The sequence below is a fragment of the Oncorhynchus mykiss genome, chromosome 16 (genome assembly GCF_013265735.2).
Source record: "Oncorhynchus mykiss isolate Arlee chromosome 16, USDA_OmykA_1.1, whole genome shotgun sequence".
Taxonomy (NCBI): Eukaryota; Metazoa; Chordata; class Actinopteri; order Salmoniformes; family Salmonidae; genus Oncorhynchus; species Oncorhynchus mykiss.
Genome location: NC_048580.1, coordinates 18,433,792 through 18,447,915, shown reverse-complemented (window position 1 = coordinate 18,447,915; position 14,124 = coordinate 18,433,792). Strand labels below are relative to the sequence as shown.

Genomic DNA, 14,124 nt, shown 5'->3' with positions numbered 1-14,124 from the left:
GTTGTCTCAGTATCATTCTGACAAAACTACAAGTTTGTGTAAATAGTTGGATAGCTACATTTAGAAAGGCTTGATGTATTCATCTTCACAACTTAATGAACGGACATCCTATTCCCCCCCCCCCCCCCCAAAGTATACTTATGGACACATTTCACCCTGTTATTAATAACGCAAATGATGCACAGTCAGATGAAAATAAAAACACTTTATTAAATCAATAAAATAACAATCCCAGATTGCCAGCAAATATTTTAAAGTAAACCAAAGAAACTGCACAACCAAACCCAATGCAGGGGTGAGAAGGCTGTGCAAAACACACAAACTACAGAAATGACAAAACATGAAACATTTAAATATTTACAGAACAAACAAATGCAGTGCGCTAAGGGTAGTAATAACTTAGTGGGTTTAGCATTGTGTTGCAATGCAGGTGAACGTTGCATGTCTGAATATGTCAAACGTTTTCTCAAGTGCAAGAACTAACAACTTAACAGCCGTCTCATTTCTTTTCATTTAAATTGAGACGCCCCAAATGTATTTCCTGCTAAAAGTATTAGTACTGCATGAAACATTTGATTAAAAGCAATGTATTTTACTTGGCTCCCCTCTCAGGTTAGTGATGACAAGAACAATGAAAGTTATGTGAATGAATAAGAACATAGGTCATCCTCATCATTGCAGCAACTTAGTTCTTTTCCCCCCTTTACTGTAGATCTGGGGCTCTCAAATGTACTCAAATTCTCTTTAAAACAGCCATCTCTGCCGCATTAAATGGAATACTAATCATCTTTTTGTTGTTAGGGGTACATGCTAAAACACAATTTTTGACCCTAATAAAACACAAGCTCAGATAATAGCACTTCTAACATAATGAAAACAGTCCAATAACCTTTGTTTGTAAAACCAACAAATGTATAAAATGTGCTTGTGAAACAAAGGCATTCGAAAACAAGGTGCTCACTTCACACATTCTTCTTGTCAGTTCGATTCAATAGATTGACTTCTCTAACGACACAAATGAATGACCCGTAAACTATTGCAGCTGACAACTAGGCTATTCATCAACTGAATCTTGTCCATTGCTTCAGATCACTATCAAATAGAATGACAACAACATCCCCAAGTTACTCTTTCAAAGACTACCACTCTGTAATTACTGGACAGACAAACTGCTTATCTCTGTCACCTTACAAGAAAACCAACCAACTTAATGTTAATGACAGTAAAGATGGGTGCATATGATTAGTAATTAACAGGCGAAACATCCACAGGGCTGCAGTTCATGCAGTAGTTCCTGCAAAAAATGGCCTATCACAAATCAATATTGTGAGTTTCCCTGTCCTGCAACGTGGTTTACAGGCACAACACACGGTGTGTGATGCAATAAGGGCAGGGAGTAGACCTAAGATGATATCAAGCAAGACCTCTAACCTATCTTATTCTGGAGAGTATGAGAAATTGTGGAAAACTAAAACAAAATGACCAGAAGAGCTCATCCTTAAACCTGTGGCAGAGGGATAGCCAGAGACACGGCACGATGCATACAGCCAAGCCTTAGAAGGACAAATTACAGTGCTATGTATAGATATACAGAAGCTGTTACATTTGTTATGCAGTGTGTGCCTTCTTCCTCAGTGTCCCATCTCCTACACCCATCATGCTCCACCATCATGGCTAGCCCAAGAATACTCTCCAAGCCTCTCTTTTTTTGTGTTCCAGTGTCCTAGTTCTATGTCAAAGAGACTCAAAGTCAATGACATTGGTCAATCAAAAACGGTGGTGTTTGTAATACAAACATTTTGAATGAGTGCAGTGTCAAGACTACCTAGACATTTGCCTAGAAAACAAGTGAAGTGAACCATACAAATTTGGTTATTATCGGCGGTATAAGATAACGGTATCCCAGATGATGGACTTGCTTTTTATCTCAAGTTTCTCTTGGCTTTCCTCTTCTACTTACTCCAGAAACACTCCACCAATCACGTCAAGGCCCAAGCAAGAAATCTGGTTTAACAATCTGTTCGACGCTGACTAACAATGGGCTGGAATTTACACCCCATTTCATGTTGACTAAATGTTTGTTTTTCTTCAACTCCACTTGATACCAGTCCCTTCACTTCATAACATGATTTATCAACTTCCTCTTCACTGGGCTGGTGCCATAGGATCCAGAGAATCCTTTCAACCCCTTATTTTCCTTGTTTATTCCTTTTCCCCCACCTAAACAATAAATCCAGTACTCAAATGAAGAACTGCTTCAAAGTCGTTTTCCAGAGAAAACGCAGGAACCAAAAAAGAAAAGGGAAAAAAACCTAATGCAGGAAGAGTAGTCAACAATGCTATGTTTCTCTTCACAAGAATCTTCTTAAAGAAAAAAAAGACCTCTTGCGTCTGCAGAAATCGTTCTTAGTGATTTTAGCAAAATGAAAGAAAGGGCAGCAGCTTCCTCCTCACTTCTTTTTGTCCTTTTGTTTCTTGTCGGGCTTACGGGTCTGCTGATCTGTCATGTTGCGGGGCATGATCAGAACGCTGCCGTCGGCGCTGTACTGGAGTGAGTACTCGCTGGGGGGGTAGGGCCGGCCCTCCTCATCCCGAAGCTGGGTGAACACTTCCTGGTAGAGGCTTTGCACTTTCTGCTTCATCTGACGGATGGAGCGAATAAACTCCATCTTCTCCTTCAGAAGTCGCGCCTTGTCACGACGCATGTCGTGCACCCCTTGCTCCAGGTTGATGATGGTATCCAGCTTGCGCTTCCGGCAGTTCTGGGCCGCCATCTTGTTCTTGCCACGTCTACGAATGTCGCGAACAAGGGCCAGTTGGGCCTCGCTCAGGTGGTGCTTGGACAGAAGCTCGTTGAACTCCTCTACAGGCAGATTGATGATCTTCTCATTTGAGAAGGGGATCTTCATGGCCCGAGCCCGGCGCTCGTCGCGACTCGACTGTTTGTCCAGGAAGTCCTGTTGGGGCTGAAGCTTCGACTGCTTCTCGCGGCCCATTTTCTTGCCAGTGGGAATCGGTAGCTCTGGGTGTTCATCTACCGAGGAAGACAGTGGTAAATTGTAAGAGTGATTGTGGTTGATGTTGTCAAGCTGAGGGAGCCCATGGAACTGGGAAGGGTCTTGATAGCTCATGCGGCAGAGCTTGTTGAATTCGGGTTGGTAGCCCCCCACAGCACCTTCTTCTGGTTCCACAGTGACTGACTCAGAGTCAGTGCTGTATCCCACAGCCCCTTCCTCTGAGAAGGTGGCAGAGGTGGAGGAGGAGGAGGCGGCAGAGGAGCAGGAGGTCTCAGAGCTGCTCGGGGAGACCGGGCTGTGACTGGAGTCCAGGGAGAGGCCTGAGTCTGAGTCGAGTTCATCCTCCAACTGAGAGGCCTGGGCCTGGCTGAAGCCCTCCTCCATCGCCAGGTCCAGAAGGCTGATCTCATCCAGCATAGACTCCTCCAGCAGACTGCTGAAGGGGTCAGGCAACACTGGGGTCGAAGTGATGTTGTTGGTGCTGTTTAGAGGCGGTGGGAGAAAGAGTCCAGTCAGGTTGGTGGCTCCGAATGTAGAGTTGACGCTGGAGGAGTTGGAGCTGGAGGACATTCTAAGCAAGGGAGGGCGTGGGGTGCCAGTGCCATCAATCTCTGGATTGAAAAGCGTGGGAAAATCCTGACTGCAGCTAGGGAGGGAGGCCTGGTGAAGGCTGACATCTTGGTGTATAAGGGTGGAGGAACGAGTAAGTCCAAAGCTTTCAACCGAGCTTGACTCAGTTGTGCTGCCACTGGTATTGGCACTGTTGGAAGTAGTGCTGAGGAAGGAGTTCTCAGAGGTGTTGTTAACCTCCATTTCCTTCAAAGAGGAAAAACCTGGTTATAGAACATCTAATAACAAAAATATATATTTATTGGGAGAACCAGTTGTGATTAAAGCACAAGTACAAACCTGTAGTTCCATGATAGCCATGATGTCTTGCCACTGCTGCTCCAGGTCCAACTGGGGCACAGGCTGGGGCAACGGGGGAGGCAGTGGCAGCCCCTGAGATGTGGATGGAGCTTCTTCATTGGCCACTGCAAGCTCAGCAGTGACTACAGGGGCTACGAACTGATAAGATGTTTACCTTAAAAATTATCTCACAAACATGTTGAGATTATAATAGACCATAAAGGCAATCTACCTTTTGTAATATCATGGTTTGTTTAACTTAATTTAAATGAAGACATTACTGTCTCCTGAGACAACTTGCAAATGTCTTTACCTCAGGAGATTCTTCTCCGAAAGGGAAGGTGGCCTCAAGCAGCCTCAGGCATTCCTGCAGAGACAGTGAGGTCTGAGAGCCAAGGCTTGTGAGCTGAGGGGGAGGGGCAGACAGCACAGAGGTCACTCCCTTAACTATCAACTGCAGTGGACACAGGATCATGAAACACAATCTGTGCCCTTAGCTACCTGCTCTGGTATGCTTTCCCCTGTCTCTCCATCCACAGGCTGAGCCTCTTGAAGGTTCACTCCGTTCCTCCAGCTCTCCTGTGCCTCTGTCCCTTCCTTCTTCTCCTCTGGGCTGGGCTTCTCCGCCTCGCTCTCCTTCTGGCGGCTGCTGTAGTTGAACACTTCCCGTCCTGCGCCAAGGTCGATATCCTGTCGCCACAGGATGTCAATCAAATCAATGTCCTGAAAAAGACATGTCAGATGAGAAAGATGTCAGGACTACAAAGAGCCCTCTTGATTGAGTTGTACACCATCTTGTCTTACACAACTTAATTCTAAATCAAAAGCACTTCAAGGAGAGAAAACTACTTGACTGTGGTGCAATTGCCAAAAGATGGCTTCAGCTGTGATATGGTTGGCTTTACATTATATTTTCATCCTCAGATAGGTCAACACGTGGCGATATACATAAGATTTAAACTTCAGATCATGTAACTAGAAGCTAAGCCCACTGATTCAACTGTAGCCACTTAATTACCATAAAAGCATGTGATTCCACTCCAGTGGGAGACTCTGTTCATTCTAGAGCTTTAACAATGGCTTAGTGTTTGGCCCAAAACCACACTGCGTCTTGAGTGGTGGTCCTGTGACTATTAGGGGAAAGAATGATTCTAATGTAGGAAAAATTACATTATAATAATGCAGATTACACAATGCCAGAGAACTTCCATTTGATTACAATTGTGTTTTATCAAGGTTCAGACATACAATGGGTCTCTGATTGACAGCTAAATACAGTAAGCTCCTAGTAATATATCCCTGTACATTACGATAGACTTGCCCTAGTCTTGTGATCCTGAGTAGAGGTGAGATCATTGCATGCTTTCTTACCTCTTTGGTGAGGTCAGCGTTGCCCTCCCTGTTGCCCTGCTCCTGGCTGTCCTCGGGGGCCACAGCTCCCAGGGTTCGGTCCTCTCCACTCAGATTGTAGGTGGACTCAGGCGCTCCGCCGCCCCCCCTCATGACCGGGGCTTCGGAGTTGTTCACGTCCTCCAGGCCGGTCCCATTGTCCAGGGTGATGCTGGGGCTGGGCTGGCTGGCGGCGGACACCACAGTCTCAGGGTCGCGGTGCACCAGCCACGTGCTCAGTTCTGGACTGGGCACTGACAGGCAATCTAGCTGGCGCACCTGGTTCAGCAGCCGGCGGGTGGTAAAGAACTGGTCGAGGTCCACACTCTTGGGATGGATGCCATACCCGTCCAGCGTGTTGCGGAGGTTGTGGAACTGCGTCTGGGTGTAGGCCGAGCTGGGGCCTAGGATGATCTCTCGCAGTGGGGGCAGTTGATTGCTCAGGTAGGTGTCCAGGTCCACCCGCACCCCAATGAGACTCAGGAGGATGGTGAACTGAATCAGGCCCTCTGTGAAGTACTTTTTCAGGTAAAGCATTTCTTTACAAAGGAACAAAAAGTGAAAGTAAAAAAAATAAGTAAAAAATAAATAGAAACAGAAAAATTGAGCTCCACAATTGTTGATATTGAGATTGACTGATAAAGAATGAAAGTATGAAAATTGCAGATATGACAGAAGTGAAGAGCGACTTTTGGAGTTTGCTTATGATGTGAATAGAATGTAGAGGGTTTCTGTGGTCTTGTATGGGAGTCCAATATCAGTCAAAGGCTGAACTGTTTTCTAGGTCAGGTTTTGGTCTTCCCCATTAGTAAGTCCTCCCATATCTGCACAGAGAGAGAAAGAGAGAGAGAGAGAGAGAGAGAGAGAGAGAGAGAGAGAGAGAGAGAGAGAGATCAAGGACAAATTAAACATCCTTTTCTAGGTGTTGATGCCTTTAAAATGTAATGACAAGATTTTAAAAAAAATGTGAACTTGTTGAGTAAATAAGTTTAGGTCAACCTGAGCCTGTGTTCTACCATCAAATTTCACTTAGTCACAGAAAAAAAGATTACATTACATAATGTCAAAATAATATGTCATAACAGCTGCAGAATGCATCAAACATTGTTTAGGCCAAATTAAATGTGAGTATGGCCTTATAAGTTGAAACAAACAGGCTTGTCAGCCACACATGATTTAAGATGACCAAATTCACTGATAAAACCAACATGAATAGCCAAATAAAATGCACACTGAACTCATAACCATAAACCAATCATATGCACTGCCAGTGCAGAGGCAATAAATGAGATAACAAACAGTCTCACATTCCACATATTTCTATGGGAGAGAACAATTAGAACCCTACTTCTTAGCAGCAAACCATTACATTTTCACTTTCTATAGCAGTGGTTTTTCTTCCTGGGGACCTCACACCTGATTCCAGATGTCAACTAATCATAAAACCCTTGACTAGGTAAATCAGGGGAGCTAGTTCATGACTACAACTAAATTGTGAACTGGGGTCCCCGCGGAAAGGTTTAATGGCCACTGTCTCTAGAGGACACACTGCACCTCAACCCCAATTTAAGATGAAGACCAAATAGACAAGCCAACCTGACAATGCAGAACAACTGAAATGGATCACCAAGGCCAGTGCAGGAATAGATAGGTGAAAGAGGGAGGGTCTCTTGGGTTCTCCTCCAGTAGCTACGCTTCCTGACACCCATCCCTAGCGGTCTCCCTCTCACCCATCCCTTGCAGTCTCCCTCTCATCCATTTTCTTTTCAAGAGCTCCAGTTTACCGATGTATACAAAATAACATTAAATTAATACCAATAAAAACGATGCATCAGTTTATACATCAATAGTGTTTAAAAGTAGGCAACCTAACAAAATCATAGCTAGCATCCAACGGTATTTATCGTCCAGACTCCAGTGGGAAGTGTTGATAGCGCTCACTTCCGCTATCAAGCAACCTCCCTAGCAACAAGTGGCGCAGTGACAACAGACAGGCTGGTGAACCATTAACAAAACAAGGGCACAAGCACAACATGGGATCCTCACAAATGTTTGCCAATGGGAAAAGATTGGGGCGGGATGTTGATGTGACAGCAACGGGGAAAGAGAAATTGCTAAAATGTAACGTTAGTTAGCTAGCTAACGTAACGGTTACAATGTATTTTAAACAATGTTTTGTATTGCCACTCAAATAAATGTAGACACAAGAAGCAGATAATCCATCTGCTAACTTTAAATCGCTTGTCAAAAAACACAAGCACAATTAGCTACAAGCTAACGCAATCTAACGTTCTGTAGCTAGCTAACAAAGCTAGTTGGCTAGCTAGCTAAAACCTATTTCATACTTACGCGTGAAGATTTTATACATTTGCCTGTATGCCCACAAGTCGGCCAACTTCTATAACCATTATCTGAATCCAGAAGAGTTCTCTCATATGTGTTATAAGCATTACCCAAAGTCATTATCCACCCTTTCCCCCCATTGAATGGCCCACCATGACTTGCAATATTTCCAATTTTCTAGCTAGCAGCAGCGCGTCTGACGCCAAAACAAGGCTTCCCACAGAGCATGCGTAGAATATTCTAGTGCGCATGTTTTCATCACCGCAGTGAAAATCACCGAATTTAATCCCTGGCTTCACAAATCAATTATTAACTTCAGTTAGACTGAAAAAAAGTAAACTCCATGTCATATTATAGATTTAAAATAGAAATCGAATACAACAATCCGCCCTTTCTATACAATTAATCGATTTTTGTGGGCTAAACGTCAAATTCGTTTCAGAAATAGGATGGGGCTAGGCCTATTAATTATATAATAATTCACACAGAAAGTGAACAACTGGTTTCACAATTATGCATTGGATATTATGCCTGTGTAACAGCATGTGTTTTATATCATGTTTGTTTCTTTACATTTTTATTTTACTTTCTATTATTTTCATCCTCTTATTTTAATCCCCAAACTGCTGGATTATCCAGGAGATAAGAGATACAATTTCCAACATAACTTCTTAAGAATGCCTGATAAATTGCTCAGAAATATATAACTTTTGATTGAAACTTATAATTTTTGTAGTTGAGGCTTCACATGCACTTCAAGTCATAGGCTCATTTCTTTTACAATTAACCTTTTTTAACTAGGCAAATTAGTTGAGAACAAATTCTGATTTACAATGACAGCCTAGGAACAGTGGGTTAACTGCCTTGTTCAGAGGCAGAACGATAAAGCTACCATACACCCCTCATAGTCATATGGCTCATTCCTTACACGTTATGTCACAGCTTTTCCCACAGAGACCACGCCATAGGGACAAAATCTTGTGTGAGCTTTTGTGTGTAGGCCTAAATACACATGTGTTCCTATAATTTGTGTTAATAATACCATGGTATATCTGGCATAGGGTAGGTTTACCCCTAGAAATAGAATTAAGGTTTTCCATTATCTGAATCAAAAGCACTATTTATTTGTCAAGTACATTTACAGACAACTCAGATTTTTACTTGGTGATACCTGTATGTTGCTGCTTGTGGTAGACAACATTTAGAGACATAATACAGACAGCGGAATTTAAGCAAAGTCTACGTACTACTAGGTAGATTGAGCATAGAGCTATAAGAGAATGAACAGTCATCATGGTTCTGTCAGTAACTCCTACTGTCCCCCGTGAGAATCAAACCAACAACCCTGGCGATGCAAGCGCCATGCTCTACCAACTGAGCCAGACGTGACCGCAGATGTGGTAATGCAATATAGATGACGTCTGTAACGTGTTTGACTATGATTGTTTTTAATGAGGGAAAAGAAATCAGCATTTTGTATTATTGTATCATTGTGGAGTGACACGTAAATACATGTTTCTAACTCTACTGTCTGTATGTCTTTACAGTGTCTGCCATGTATCCTGCTCTCGTGTCCAACTATCACTCTGAGTCTGAGGCAGTCAGTGCATAACACAACTTTGTAGTATCAAGGCTCAGGAAAAGACCCAGATACAGACAGTTTCAAAGTAACAAAAGTTTATTACAGAAACAGGGGGGCAGGCAAATGACAGGTTAAGGGCAGGCAGAGGTCAGTAGTCCAGAGCAGAGTCCGAAATGTACAGAATGGCAGGCAGGCTCAGGGTCAGGGCAGGCAGAGGCCAGTAATCCAGGGTGGTGTGACAAGGTACAGAACGGCAGGCAGGCTCAGGGTCAGGGCAACAGAATGGTCAAAAACCGGGATAGCTAGAAAACAGGAACTACAGTAGAGCAAGACAGGAACACGGGTAAAACACTGGAAAGCTAGACGAAACAAAACGAACTGGCAACAGACAAACAGAGAACACAGGTATACGTACACTGGGGATAATGTGGAAGATGGCAACACTTGGAGGGGGGTGGAGATAAGCACAAAGACAGGTGAAACAGATCAGGATGTGACAGGTAAGGGTTAACCCAACAGCGAGGTAGTGGAACAGGAAGAGCAGCCCAGGACTGTCCAACTTGGTTGAATAACCCAATCTTCATCTCCACACCATCTCCAATTTATGAAGTTTATTGGGATAATTCATACTTTCATAGGTTTTGTTACTCAAAGAGACCTCCGGTTAATTTCCACAGAGACAAAATCGGTATTTGAGTAAAGGATAATGGATTTTTGTGAGTGATCATGATGGATGGATGCTACCAGATCACAAGAGAGCACATTTAAGCAGGCAAAACATCCACTGTTTAATTAACTTTTTTATTTTTATTTTTTACAATTTATTAAAAGTTTAATTAAGATTGGATTGATACATATCCAGGATGTGGACAAAAAGTTGTTAAAAATATAATTTTTATCACAGTTATCAACTTCAATTTGGCTTGCAGACATTGCTCAAATGCATCATGATGTGTCATTAAAAATCTATTTTTGGAGAGCATACATGCTCTTTGTATTTTGTGGCACATACAGTAAAGCCATTGTAATACACTATGAATACATATTTCTCTTAGTCTTTTCTGTGAATGTAATGGTCTTTTTCTAAACTATCAATCGACCAGTATTTCAAAGAATGCATCTTCTTTTCAAGAAAATATGTTTATGAACTATCAATCTGTAGCAAATTAACTGAAACTGTGACGAATTTCTCAGTTACATCACCACACAAGCATATCATCTCTCAACAAAAGTATTGCTTTGACTGTTTAATGCAATGCATACATGCATCAAAAAAAGTATGCTTTGATAGTGTCAATAATTATAATAGAAAGAAAAAGGAATGAAAATACTCCTCCAATTCTTATTGGTAAAATTAAAAGTAATTTTCTGATTATCATCACCCAAAGTGACGTATTAGGTAGCAAAAGGTACAATGTAACTGAGAGGGATACAAATCATTATCGAATCATTCACCGCTACAACGTAACAGTGCCACGTTACGCCTCAGTGTATAAAATCCTCACTCCCTCTCTCTGTTTTGGCATCAAAGGGGATGTCTTCGCACGATGGTTCTGGAGTAGAAGAAAGACAGCAAGCGTCCCATCCTCCGTTTACCCAGGACACTTTCACTTATCAGTCTTCCCCAATATTTTGAACACGTGCAGTATGCTGGGCACAGTTTTTCTGCAAGGCAGTTAATGGAATAGAAATATGAGAAGGAAATCAAAGGCGAAACGAGTCCTTGACTACGAAAGTGAAGAAGATGAAGACGGGGCTCAAAAAGTAGATGTAAGCTTTGTAAGAGTAGCCTATTGTCATAACATGTTTTGATCTTAAAATATTAACAACTATGCTGTGAGTTTGAATAAACGTGTTTTAACTGTATCATGCCATAACTGTCTAACAGAATGGGGCGCAGAAAAGAAGAAAACAGATGTATCTTGATAAAGAGACAGTCGAAGAAAATTCTTTATCCTCAGCCGGCTTCCAGAAGTGGATACGGGTTTGTTACTTATTCAGTTACATACTGTATATCTTGAAACATGTCTATTCTATAATAAATGCACCACCATGTATGGCATATGTTGTTGTTAGCTGTGATTTGACCAATGGACACTAGGCTTGGGGTGCAAGCATGGAGAACAACGGGGTAAAACATGGTACTAAATGAACTGCTTCTCCATTGAACAAAAGGCGGCTCTTTTTTGGACTGAGTGTAGTGTGCATTTATATGTTTTGTTACTTTATGTCACAACTTCAAAGTAGTCATTTTTTATGTTTTCCTGTTATAACGGGTATCTCATGCAATTTCAGAGAAAGTTCGTAATGGTATTAAAATAGTTACAACTTTGGATGATTGTATACAAACGTTGAAATCCTATTTTTTTTACAGGCTTTTGAGCTGGGCAGTCCTAACTTGTATCACCTGAGGGACAGCAATTCCAATACAGAGGTAAGCCTATACACACACACAACCCACTCTTTCTGTACAGGTGTGGACAATTTGTGATGTGATGTTATCTTGAACATTCCTTCCAATATCCAACATCCAATTCTGATTTTGCATTGTCATGGCAGGAGTCAGAGTTTCTGCAGTCATACTCCAAGATGAAACTCATTCCTATGGTGATTTGCATGCAAAGAGAGATGGAAAGCTTGAAAGACCAAATTCAGTGCCTTACAGGTGAGGGGATTAAAATGAATGAAAGAAATCCTCTTGAAACTTTACACATTTGATCCAGAGTGAAGTTAAATGTTTAGGACATTTTGTGTGGATGACTCGACAGCTTGTGGAGAGCTGTCCAGAAACCTCAAAGCCCTGATAGAAAAGACCCAGAGGTGGTCGAATGAGGACAGCAAGACATCTGTCCAAGCATCACGTCCCAGCCTAACTGTAGGACTTGTCAGTGGAGATGCCATGACCCCAGATTTACTGGCCTGCCCAACTGGGATGATTGGGCAGTGGGAGAAACAGGGGGCCTTACCCCAGAAACTACACAGGCACCATAGGGATGGACTCTTCACTGAGGTACAGATAAACCACTACACTGATTTTTGGTCATGTTCAAGAGGCACGAAATGGGATAAAACATTTAAATAAATGGATGAGGTTCTACCAGAAATAACACTTATTTTAATTTTCCTGTTGGAATATTTGGTGTAAAAAAAAAAAAACTTGACCTACACCCACACCCTCTTTTGAACTGGTTGTCAGTCTCCAAGTCTTACATATACACATCTTATTTTGTCCTCAGTTCATTACCCCAGAGTTGTTGGAACGGTGCAACACTGGCACTACAGCTCAGAAACTGACCAATGACCTGTTGCGAGGGCTGTATGAGAGGGACTGCCTAGCATCCCACTCCATCTCAGGGCTGGTGTACCACAAGAGGTCTCAGACCAAACCTGCTCTCCCTACTGAGGAGGTCCAGGCCATACTGAGTAAGCACCCTTTCCCTTAACATACCTTATTGGGAGACATAATAAAGACAGCACAGAACACTGAGGTTCAGTGCAAAATGCATTATTAGGCTAATGTTTATTTGATTATTGTTTGAAAAAGATAGTTGGAATGTCTTAAATAAATATCTACAATCGTTGTAGCCTTTGGTTTTGACTTGCATAATAACTGTACTGTCAATGTTTCCTAACTGTTCTTGACCTAGTTTTCTAACCTTCAACCACCTCTATGAATTGACGTACATGAGAGAAAAATAAACACGTGTTATGCACAACTGTAATCATTTCTGTTTAAGGGAGTTCCGCCCGCAAATGTACATTTCATGTGACTATTTCCACAGGGACAGTTCAGTATTTTTTTCCTGGAAAGACAGATGTGGAAATTAAAGGATACATCCGGCAGAAACTGCAGAACGAGGCGAAGAGGCTGAGGAAGAAGCCTCCACTGTTGGGAAATATGGATTCCAGCTTTGACCTCCCCTGCCCCAGAACGTAGTGTTAACATGGATTTTGTCGAGGATCAAAGGTGAAATATCTGATTGTGGATAATTGACAAATGCATGGAGGTAATATTTAACTTTTTTTTTTTTTTACTTCAATGAACCATGTTTGACTGCTGACGTTTGTGAGCGGTTGAGATTTGAATAGGTGATCATGCAGAACGCAAGTTTATCCTCAGTTCAGTCAAACATGAATTCAAACTTTGCATTCACCCTGGCCTCTGGTTGCTGTAGATCTAAATAAAGCATAATACTGTAGCATATGTGAACTTTATGTCCCGATTATAAATAAATGCCAATTGTTTTTGAATTTTGTATTTTTAAGATAGTCATTTGCAAAACATTGGACCTTGCAAAATCAATGCTGAACGAGTGTTAGCACATTCTCAATGCCTTTGAAAATTAACTGTATGATGAGCCCCATGATGAGTTAGTGTTGTTGTTTTTGTTGCAATGACAACCTGATAGTTGATTGGATTGAACAAAATATATCTGGAAATGTGCAGTTTTTCCTTTATCCTGCATTATCAATAAAATACATAAGAAAATATATTTACTACATTTTAAAGAGGGTATGTATGTGCACAGACAATGCCATCAGAGAGAGCTGGTGAGATGAGAGGTGATCAATGACCAAGGAAGAGTGACAACAGCAGGGGACACTGAGCCAGTTGCCTTGGCAACCCTAGTCTTTTGGGCTACAGAGGCCCAACATCTGTCCACTCCACTGCTAGAATTATCAGTATGCTTATAATACATTCAAATCAAATCATATGTTATTTGTCACATGCTATGTAAACAACAGATGTAGACTAACAGTGAAATGCTTATGGGCCCTTCCCAACAATGCAGAGAGAAATAAAATATAAACAATAGAAAAGTCATAACACGTAATAATAAAGGTAATAATATACACACAATAACTTTGCTATATACACGGGGT

General features: G+C 41.9%; 2 protein-coding genes across 6 annotated transcripts; one reads left to right on the top strand and one right to left on the bottom strand.

Annotated features, from left to right (window-relative positions):
- Window positions 1-185: 185 nt before the first annotated feature.
- Window positions 186-7,903, bottom strand: nfe2l1b (nuclear factor, erythroid 2-like 1b). Of its 3 annotated transcripts, none has more exons than XM_021564988.2 (6): window positions 7,665-7,903; window positions 5,298-6,139; window positions 4,428-4,649; window positions 4,240-4,293; window positions 3,927-4,085; window positions 186-3,833 (listed from the first exon to the last, which is right to left on the bottom strand). In XM_021564988.2, the coding sequence occupies exons 2-6, from the start codon at window positions 5,850-5,852 to the stop codon at window positions 2,451-2,453; spliced, it is 2,373 nt and encodes a 790-aa protein (XP_021420663.2). In that variant the 5' UTR covers window positions 5,853-6,139; window positions 7,665-7,903; the 3' UTR covers window positions 186-2,450. The 3 variants fall into 3 exon arrangements, with proteins under 3 accessions (XP_021420663.2, XP_021420661.2, XP_021420662.2); XM_021564986.2 differs by having other exon boundaries at window positions 4,240-4,332; window positions 7,665-7,902; XM_021564987.2 differs by lacking the exon at window positions 7,665-7,903 and adding an exon at window positions 6,912-7,580 and having other exon boundaries at window positions 4,240-4,332.
- Window positions 7,904-10,707: 2,804 nt separating this feature from the next.
- Window positions 10,708-13,731, top strand: si:ch211-194k22.8. 3 transcript variants are annotated; one of them, XM_021564998.2, is made up of 7 exons: window positions 10,708-11,010; window positions 11,129-11,224; window positions 11,615-11,674; window positions 11,800-11,905; window positions 12,009-12,250; window positions 12,477-12,663; window positions 13,023-13,731. In XM_021564998.2, exons 1-7 carry the CDS (start codon window positions 10,933-10,935, stop codon window positions 13,175-13,177), a joined length of 924 nt encoding a protein of 307 aa, XP_021420673.1. In that variant the 5' UTR covers window positions 10,708-10,932; the 3' UTR covers window positions 13,178-13,731. The 3 variants fall into 3 exon arrangements, with proteins under 3 accessions (XP_021420673.1, XP_021420672.1, XP_021420674.1); XM_021564997.2 differs by having other exon boundaries at window positions 10,738-11,019; XM_021564999.2 differs by lacking the exon at window positions 11,129-11,224 and having other exon boundaries at window positions 10,739-11,010.
- Window positions 13,732-14,124: the final 393 nt, after the last annotated feature.

Coding starts and splice junctions, on each gene's coding strand:
- nfe2l1b (XM_021564986.2), bottom strand. CDS start 5,852: ATGCTTTACCTGAAAAAGTACTTCACAGAGGGCCTGATTCAGTTCACC. Junction 4,650..5,297: donor ACGCTGACCTCACCAAAGAG/GTAAGAAAGCAT, acceptor TGTCTTTTTCAG/GACATTGATTTGATTGACAT. Junction 4,333..4,427: donor GGGAAAGCATACCAGAGCAG/GTAGCTAAGGGC, acceptor CCTCCCCCTCAG/CTCACAAGCCTTGGCTCTCA.
- si:ch211-194k22.8 (XM_021564997.2), top strand. CDS start 10,933: ATGAGAAGGAAATCAAAGGCGAAACGAGTCCTTGACTACGAAAGTGAA. Junction 12,251..12,476: donor GGGATGGACTCTTCACTGAG/GTACAGATAAAC, acceptor TTTTGTCCTCAG/TTCATTACCCCAGAGTTGTT. Junction 12,664..13,022: donor GGAGGTCCAGGCCATACTGA/GTAAGCACCCTT, acceptor CTATTTCCACAG/GGACAGTTCAGTATTTTTTT.